The following is a 10,281-nucleotide window of genomic DNA, read 5'->3' on the forward strand; positions in this document are numbered from 1 at the left end:
CAACAAATCCAGAAGGAATGAATTATTGTAGCCATCATTTTTCAGAAAAGAAACTGAGGCATAATAAGATTCAATGAACTTTTTGGATGACAAGCAAATTAGTGGTTGCTATAACTAAGTATCTTGTATAGACTAAATAAGTGATAGCTTATGCTCACTGCTTCATCTTTCTGAAGTTTTAGCAAAGAAAGGGGTATAATAAGCTAGAAGACGGTTAGGGAGATAGCATGAGATAATAAACATGAAAAGTATGTGTTAACAGTAAAGTGCTCATTCCAGAATCTTATATATTTGAGTTGTACTAAATTGTTCACTTTGTTACATAGCTGGAGTGGTTGAGATGAATTCCCAGCCTTTGCCAAAGAAACCTTCAGATCTCATGTGTTGTTGGCAGCACCTCAGTTTGTCCTGCTAACAGGTGATCTTATCACTTACCTTGAAAATACTAGTATGGAGCTTTTGCCACAGCCAACTGCCCATTAAACACCTGCTATCTTTGCTCCTCCAGGTGTCGAGGTACCTTACTCTGGGAGCTGAATTCCCAGTCATTCAATTTTGAACATATGCCATTACAGAGTAATATTAGACAGTGACAGCATCTGTTGTCCTATAAATTAGTTTAACATTCTTCCTCTGGAGAACAGATGACTGTATTCTAAGAACAATATTTTTGTTCCAGTTATGATGGCTTGTAAAAACACACAGTGAACAGGCTTGACAAGGAGGTATTAGGAAGCATATGATATCCCAGGAGGCTGAATGGAGCTATGCTGAGGTGGGTTGTCTCCTCCAGGCAGGCAGTGTCAGACGTGGTCGCCTCTCAAAAAGATGGCTCCAGTGCAGAGCGCATAACAGATTGTGCAGAAATATGAGTCTCTGTGGTCCCTCAAGTGGGGCAGGTCTTAATGAGAGCCAGAGTTGTGCTGAGTGATGCCTGCCACTTGAGCATTAAGAGAGAGGAAGGGGTCTGAGAAAATTTTGTGAAGCAATTTATTCCTCCTGTAAGCCATTTTTCAAAAACTGCATTCTAGGTGAAAGGAGAATTTGTGAAGGAAGATCATGAAGAATAATGTCCTGTATTATGACTGGATTAAGTTGCGATTTTTTTTCTTTTCTTCATTCTGTATATTTCTCTCTTGACTCACCACACAAATCTCCCTCTTTCTTACGTGGTTCTAGTTATACTTTCATTTCATGATCACAAAATCTCTTTTGTTCAAAGAAATTCTGTAAGCAAAGATAGACTAGACTGATATTTACACCCTGATTTTGGGGGGGATTCTTCTTTCCAAATAAGGACAGAAATCATTTCAACTTTCCCTTTCTTCTATCTTTTCATGAACAAAGCAGCCATATTTCACTCAAGCACTGATGCTTGCATGGGGCATGAGTAAGTATTTACATTTATTTATTTATTTATTTATTTATTTATTTATTTATTTATTATTTGCAGTGCTGGGGATGAAACCTAGGGTCATTACACCTCTGAGTTATACTCCAAGCCCTATTTTTTATTCTTTATTTTGAAACAGGGTCTCACTGAGTTGCAAAGATCCTCACTAAGTATCTGAGGCTGTCCCCGAACTATGATTCTCCTGTCTCAGCCTCCTAAATGCTGGGATTGCAGGTGTGCACCACCACACCCAGATGTTCACTTATTTATTAAGCATTTATTCATTGAACAAGCCTTTAATAAGCATTGCATCCTTGGTACTATGCAAGACCTCAAGGGTATGAAACATAGTAAGGCTTAACTTTGCCTGGCCTTCAACAAATATTTGTTGAATGGACAAAGGACAGGATTCACTTTAATTTACCTTGTGAATGCAGAATGAGTACCTCTATATAGAAAGGCATAAACCGGGTGCAGTGTCACACACCAGGAAACCCAGCACTTGAGAGGCTGAGACAGGAGGATCACAGGTTGGACGTCAGCCTCAGCAACCTAGTGAAGACCTTGTTTCAAAATAAAAATTAAAGTAGGGATGGAGGTGTAGCTCAAAGGTAGAATGCCCTTGGATAAATCCCCAATACTATAAAAAAGGGGAAAAGGAAAGAAGAAAGACATGAAACCTTGTATAGATTCTAAGGAGCTCATAACATCTGTGCATTGAGCAATTTGGAGAGTAGCCTTGGACAAAGACACATTGGACACAGTATAGTCATGACATAGTGAGAAAAAATGTGGGAATGGAAAACATATAGCTGGATTATAAAGTGCTTTGTGCACTGGGTCATTCTTATGATGAATGGAGTAGAAAGCAAAGATAGGCAGGAGGTAGCAATTTGCTAGAAAATTATTTAAATGATGCATACTTCTGCCCACCCTAGGGCCCTCAATTCTGACCCCCCACATCTGTCCAGAATCTTTGCCATTCGGCTAATTTGTTGAGCCTATGAGAATGAATCAGTACTCAGGTGGGCTAAAGGTCAAATTGTCTGAGAACCACAGTGCACAGTGGGGAACCACTCATAGATTTTTAAGTAAGGCAGCAGCATGATCAGATTTTTCTATAGGAGAGATCATGGTGGCTCTGGAGTGGAGGATAGACTCCTGCAGGGTAGGTCAGGGGGAGGGCATCTGCTGAAAGGCTCTCACAGCCTCAGGGCTAATGACTTTGTGTGCAGACCACTTGACAAATACTCCTGCAGCCCTTTGTTTTTAGAGCCACAACCACAAGATTAGAGTCAAAATGGAACAGATTTGTCTGTTAATCCTTAGAGGGTGAGGACACCTGAAACCTTTCATAGAAATTAAGATTTGGGACAGACATAGACATTTAAGCAGAGCTCTATGAGACACTTAATTGAACAAAGCTATCAAATGTGAAATTTTGCTCATTCAAAAGCCATTTCCCGTTAGGTACTTTTTGTTTTTAATATGTTTTTGTTTGTTTGTTGTTTATGTAATAGAGCTCCTCTAGATATAGTATGGTCACCTTAAAAAGCAAGTACATTACCAGTAAATCAAAAATATCTTTCCAATTATCTCATGTGAACATTTTCCTTAACTTAATAAAACCCAGGATTTTCTGTGATCTATCTAAATACAGGCTTTTACTTTTCAATGAAAAGTGAACTGATAGAGTTTTATTTTGAAACACTAATTATTGTTCCCAAGAAAAGAAAAAACACATTATTTTTCTTGCTTAGGCTCTTAATACCTACATATAATGTGACTCCAGTCTGCTTCTTCAAGCTGCATAACTGGAGAGGAAAAAAGTCTCCTGTCTGAAATCTTATTATTGCATATCATGTGCTCCCGAGTACTGAGATCCTTGATATGGCAGCATCTCCTGAGACTTGCAGGAAGCTGCCGATTGACCATTTCTACAACTTAGGAAATCTCCATTATGTTCTAAGTTTACATGTGAGAATTAACTCATTTCCTTTTGAATCATTTTTTTCCTTTTTAAATAAATATCTGAATGAGCTACAGAACTTGATTACGAGACATTTTCTTACCCTAGTAGGTCAGTGCTAGAAAGCAGGCGTTAGGTCAGTACATTGTAGTCTGACAATTCAGTTAAACAAAGATGGTGACTTATCTGACATGCTACAAATAACTGCTTATATATTAAGTGGTTTACCCACATTTAAATATTGGATTCATTTTCAGAATAATAGTTTTGGGAAGAATATAGCTCTTGGATTATAAATCTGTGATTTTCTTTGTGAGTAAAGGAGATGAGACTTCTAGTCTGGCTCTTGTAAACCACCAGAATGACACTGTCTGTCTGTTTAGACATTTGTGAACAAGAACATTGCCAATGACCTCAATATTTTTAACTTATTTTATATTTCTTTATATCCTTGTTTCTGGCACATAGTAAGTGATTTTATTATATCACTTTTTATCATTTAAGAACAAGAGTTCCTGTTTATTGTCACACTTGAAGAGGCCTCCTAAGAAAACAAGACATTGTTAAGCATCATAATAAGACAAAGTTATAAAATAAAAATGTCTTTGATAAGAATGAAAAGATCTTATCCATTATAAAGAAAAGTATTTAAAAACAAAAGCACAACTTTGAAGCATAATGATTGTTTTCTCTGGGCAAAGACAATGAGTCACTCATACACATAAAAATTAAGCGTTTGCAATGCTTGCAGCTGCCTGGGTATCGTTATAGAACTTCATGAAGGCTATTGGGAGAAGCACAGAGATAATATTTTGGCTTCTAGCTTGTGTCTTTCTTTTTAGCACTGAGAAATGTTCCTCAAATCAATAATGGATATCCTCCCCTTTGCTAGAATTGAAGACCTAAACAGGAATGAAATGGATTATAGAAAATGTTTGTAAAGACCAGAACAGGATCTAACATGCAAAATCTACATCTTTGCAACATGCAGTGTTGGAGAACATTTGTAGCAACACTAACTTGTTTTTCTTAAGAAGTACTGCAACACAAAACTACATAGAGTTAAATGTTTAATAAAACTCTATTGACATGTGCATTGATGCTTTCTGTCAAGAGTAGCTACTTTTTGTAATAAGGACAAAATTGTTCAGTATTGTGAAGGATAAAATAAAGGCAGAGTTAGATGTATACTGGACAAAACATTAGAGCCCTGTCCAGATGGGCATTGTGACACATGCCTATAATACCAATAAATGAGAGGCTAAAACAAGAGGACTGCAGGTTCAATTCCTCTTGTTCAGCAACTTAGCAAGGCCCTGGGCAACTTAGTGAGACCATGTATCAAAAAAAAAAAAAAAAAAGAATCGAAGTGTAACTTGGTAGAATATTCCTGAGTGCCAAAAGAAAAGAAAAGAAAAGAAAAGAAAAGGAAAGAGGAAAGAAAGGAAGAAAGAAAGAAAGAGACGAAAGAAAGAAAGAAAGAAAGAGACAAAAGAAAGAAAGAAAGAAAGAAAGAAAGAAAGAAAGAAAGAAAGAAAGAAAGAAAGAAAGAAGAGAAAGAGAAAGAAAAGCCCGGTCTTGCTTGTACCAGCAGATTTCCTGACTATTCTGTTACCTATGCTTGACACATATTTATTTCTGAAAAAATTAGGGCCACTTAATTATTCTCAGAAAATTATCTTCTAATATTAAATTAAATGTTTATTTAGAGCTTATTAAAATATAATTCTACAAATCATTTAAAATAAGTACAATTAATATGCTTAAGCTACTTACTACTATTTCTGATATTAATGATGATGACTTGTCTGTGCTAAATTATTACTGGTAAGTAGCTTATCATGTTTGGAAACCCAAATACAGAAACTTGACAGATTAAGTGGATGTGGTCAAGAAAGGATTCTTGTCCTAGTTCTGCCCACTGGTTTATTGTGTATTCTAGTACAAGTTGCTTAATTTCTAGGAGCATCAATTTTCCCATATATAATGTGAGAGTAATACTGGTAGAAATAGTGGAAGACAGGAAGCTTGCTAAGTCTAGGTGAAGGTATCATTAGATCAATGAAAGGGGGTCAGGGTAGAGTGAGAACGACACAAAGGAATGAGAAATGGAGCTGGACGAAACAAAAAGGAAGAAGATCAAGGAGTGGCAACTGATCTAATGTCCCTAATTCCTAAGATAGAGTTAGCAAGTCAACATACAACCTTCCTTCTAAATCAGATGAGCCCTTAGCCGGGCACGCTGATAATCCCTGTGCTTGGGAGGCTGAGACAGGAGGATCACACAGGTTCAAAGCCAGCCTTGGCTACTTAGTGAGACCCTGATTCCAAATAAAATATAAAATAGGTCTGGGAGTATAGCCCGGAGGTAGAAAGACTCTGGGTTCCACCAATAAATAAAATAAAATAAAAAATAAATAAATCAGATGAGCCCATCTGTTGGAGTGACTCATTCACTAAAGGGGAAATGTTAGGAGGAAAAAAAGGAAAGAGTTAAGAGTAAATGTGTTTATAGCAAGTTAACATGCTTTTAGGCTAAGCAATTTGGTTTCATTCATAAAGATGAATAGATATTAAACTTGTTTTTAGACTGAGCACATACTAAAAAAAAAAAGCACAGAATTTAAATCTCTATAATCAGAGTTCTCAATCACTGTGACCCTAATATCTTAATCCAATGCTTGAAACTGTTGTTCATTTGAACACTGGCTTTCTTAGTGAATTACAGGCTCCTGATTATCAAGGCTCAAACAAGACCTGAGCAGGAGCATCTCAGAGCTGAAAACTCTGCTTTCTTAGGTGTATCCTCAGAAAGGGCCACTTACCTAACAAATCATTGACATATGATTTCAAAAATTTTTGGTAGAAACTAATAATAATAACCTAAACCCTTTCTAACTTTCAGGTGTGGTCAAAATGAAGAATGAGGAAAGATAATGGATTTCACAATAATCTTCTTCAATATTGAATCAATATTCTTTATTGAAGATACATTTCTTTTTTTAAGTAGTCGGAATAAATGCATGTGTACATCGATCATAGCTGTATAGCTCCTTGATAAATGATGCATTGAAAGAGCACTTAAGTGAAAGGTGTTAATGCATTTATTGTGTATTTGTTTATTTTGTTCATAATATAGCTTACGAACATAAAAGAAATCCAAGACCTTGTGGCACATGCTTGTAATCTCAGTACTTGGGAGGCTGAAACAGGAGGATCACAAGTTCTCAGCCAGCCTCAGCTTCTTAGTGAGGCTCTCTGCAACTTTGTGAGATCCTCTTTCAAAGTAAAGAATAAAATATAAGGCTGGGGGTGTACTTTGGAGGTAGAATGCCCTGGGTTCAATCCCTAGTACCACAAAATAAAATAAAAGCAGAAAAGTTTGGCCTCAACGCATAAGACATTTTTGCAGTTCTGAGAAATTTATATCCAAGCTTCAGATACATCTCTAGGTCCAAAGAGAAGGAGAATCAGGCAGAAAAATTGTCTTTAAAATTTTGGGAAAATAGCCGGGCATGGTGGCACACACTTGTAATCCCAGTGCTTGGGAGTCTGAGACAGGAGGATGGCACAGGTTTGAAGTCAGCTTCAGCTACTCAGTGAGGCTCTCAGCAACTTAGTGAGACTCTGTGTCCAAATAAAATATAAAATAGGTCTGGAAGTATAGCCGAGATGTAGAAAGCCTCTGGGTTCCACCCCAAGTACCACACACACACACACACACACACCAAAAAAAAAAAAAAAAAAAAAAAAAATTGGGGAAAATAAAATACAATGTTAAGTCTGAGTCCTAATACAAATTTTCAGGAGAAAATAAAACCCTCTGATATTTTTAGTATTAACAATATCCCAGTTATAGAGCTTATGAATGAAGCAGTGATGTAGAAATAGACCGCATATGAATATATTACAAGAAGCTATATCTTTTTCTAAAAGTGAGTAGAGGATAGGCAGTTTATACCTTTGGAGCAAAAACATCTCTCTAGGGATTGCCTACAAAATAAAAGGCAAATAATAAGATAATCATAGGAAAAACCAAGATTCGGGTTTCAAAATGTGAAAACAACAAACACATTCCTCCTGACACCCATCCCACACTCACACAGTCATTTTATCAGCAAAGCTGTTATAGCTCACGAGTTATCTTCATGCCTTCTCCCACTGTGGTTGTCATTAAAGACACTTTTGCAACATGAAGCTGGACTTCAGGAAACTGAAGTCATTTACGGAAATATAGTATGTCCATTAGCTTTCACTTTCAAGGCAGAAAAGTGAATCTAGATATGTTGTAAAAATATTTTCTACTAATTTTCAGCTATTGATTCCGGTAATATTGGGCTGAAATCTACATCTGCCACAGGAAGGATGTGGAAGAGGAAAGATGTGGACAGAAACTTAATTCCTGTGTTGTTCACATTCAGCATGACTGTTTCATGCGAGATCCACTTCTCAAGGCCCTGTGAATTCATTAGAAAAAATATGCGAGCATAATATGCACATGAATGATCAGGATGCTCCGGGCTGAAAAGGATTTCTATCACTTTTTCCCAGAATTAATTATTTTAAAACTGTTCTGGCTGGTGGTTCTTTCTGGTTGAACTAGCCAGCTCACAGTCAGTGAATCTGGGCATACCGCCACAGGCATTCATATTGAGAATGAGAACTTTTGAGTGTAATTGGCAGGGCTGGGAGGTTGCAGAAGTTCAGTGATGTGCAAAGCAGCTCTCTGGAACAGTGGGAGGAAGGTTCAAAGTGCTATTTTGACACTGGCCTTTGCAATTTTGTCCCAGTGTCTTCAAGTTTTTGAAGTAGGCAGTATTAGTACCTACAGAAACTTAAGAGCATAGAAATATATTGATAAATTATAAACACTTTGATGGATTTTTTTTTCAGTAGGAACAGTTGTGCTAAAAGCACTAGATTGAATCTGTGTTTTCAGCAAGTAACACCAAAGACCTGGTCTCAATATCTTCATCTAAAAAACAAGAACATGGTACCCATGGCAAGAACAGAGGAAACGAAGGGGAGACAGGATAAATCTTAGCTCTTTAAACCTGCTTTATATTTCAGGGATTTTTGAGATTTTTATTTAATGGATCAATTCTAATGCTAAAATCAATTTAAAGAATTCCAACTAGGTATGTTCTAAGTTTCCTTCTATTCTAAAATTATCATGCAAAATGAGGATAACTTACTGAGTTACCTTTAATTCTAAATCTAATAGTTTTAATTATCGTTATTCACTGCATTTCCATAATTTCCATATTTGATTTGAAAAACATGTCAACCACATAAGTAAGGGCTTTCAGTCTGAGTGGTCACAGATTTATAAGATTCTATAAAACCCTTTACCACCATGCAAAATTTTGTAGATACATGCATAGTAAGAGGGTCCAAATCTTTCTTTAGATTCTCAGAGACTAAAGGAAAGTGGAATGAGAACAGGTTATTCTGCACTGTGTTAGAGTAAAAATATAGATCAGTTCTCAAGATGACATAAAGTGAGAGGACATCAAACAGGCTACAGGCTCTCCAATGGAAGCACATTTCCTGTGTCTTCTGTTGAGGAGGATAGCCCTTCCTTCCCCACATTACACTACTGGTGGGTATCCATAGTATCGCAGCAGGATGGGGTCTTTGGTGACTGCAAGACACCTCTTTTTAAATTTGATGATATATGAAGAAACCAAGGTCAAATTCTTTGGCTTTGCATGCCAAATCTCCACAACTCTGGTATGTTCTTACCAAACAGGAAGAACCAGGTGTTCTTCACCTTTTAAATCTACAGCCTTGTTAACCTAGAGATCTAGATTGCTCCTGGGCCTGGAGGTAAGCTTTTTATGTGTTTTTTTTTTTTTTAAACTATGTATTTTGAATTAGGAAGAATATAAAAACATAAATGTTTATTCAAGAACACCTTTCCTTGAAGGGCTCAATAACTGGGGAAGATTTCATTTTCTTCTGAATGTATTTTCAATAATGTTTTGTATCAAATATGTACATGATTGCTAACATTATACTTCAATAGCAAACATTTCCGTGGTCTTTTACATTCTAGTCGAGAGGCATATAACCCAGGGGGGAGAATGAAGCACTTATTTGCGGAAATAGGCAGGAACCAGAGGCAGTGATGAGAGCTATAATGGAATATCAGATATCAGAGAGAGAAGCCTTCACACACATTGATTCAAGAATTATGCAGAGATGCTGGGTCCCATAGGCAAAGTAGGATGCTGGGGATGTTTACCCGAGTTCCACTTTCATGGAAATAACAAGGCTTCTTTTATAAATCAAACGCAAACTCAGGCACTGTGTACTAAGTAGAAAAACAATGGAGCGTGAAATACAAGACAAACAGAAAGCAGCAATTTCACTGACACTACAAGTTGATTCAAGATGTTCTAAGAATTCTCGGAATTTACATTTTTGCTCTTCTTTCATTTCAGATGCTGCACAACAAGCACGTCATGGTCCGTGTGGGAGGAGGATGGGAGACTTTTGCAGGGTATTTGTTGAAACATGATCCCTGCCGAATGCTGCAGATCTCCCGTGTGGATGGCAAAACATCCCCCATCCAGAGCAAATCTCCAACACTTAAGGACATGAATCCAGACAATTATCTGGTGGTCTCTGCCAATTATAAGGCTAAGAAGGAGATTAAATGAAAGTAATTGGTTGCCACAAGGGGACTCTCACAATGGCCTATCTCCACTTCTCCAGGATAGTCAGTTTAGTTCACAGGCTCTGAAAACTACTTTGGAAAAAGGTGCAACAGTAAGGAAAATCTCATCATCCATAAAAGTGTTCAAAGGGTAGCACTATTTATTTTTAATACTTCTGTAGAAATGACCTGATAAAAGAAATTCTACACTCATTTAAATTAGACAAATTATAGGCAAATTATTATTTCTCAACACAC

At 36.9% G+C, this 10,281-nt stretch overlaps 1 protein-coding gene across 2 annotated transcripts in view; it reads left to right on the forward strand.

The window, feature by feature from the left end:
* The window catches only part of GAS2 (growth arrest specific 2), a gene marked incomplete at both ends in the record, with an annotated part of 120,204 nt that extends 110,177 nt beyond the window's left edge, over positions 1–10,027 (forward strand). For both annotated transcript variants that reach the window (XM_080697240.1, XM_080697241.1), the window contains one exon: positions 9,809–10,027. In XM_080697240.1, the coding sequence (XP_080553366.1) occupies positions 9,809–10,027 (219 nt within the window). The remainder of the gene's footprint in view (positions 1–9,808) is intronic.
* Positions 10,028–10,281: the final 254 nt, after the last annotated feature.

Source organism: Muscardinus avellanarius, assembly GCF_963383645.1.
Source record: "Muscardinus avellanarius genome assembly, chromosome: 1".
In the NCBI taxonomy this organism is placed as follows: domain Eukaryota; kingdom Metazoa; phylum Chordata; class Mammalia; order Rodentia; family Gliridae; genus Muscardinus; species Muscardinus avellanarius.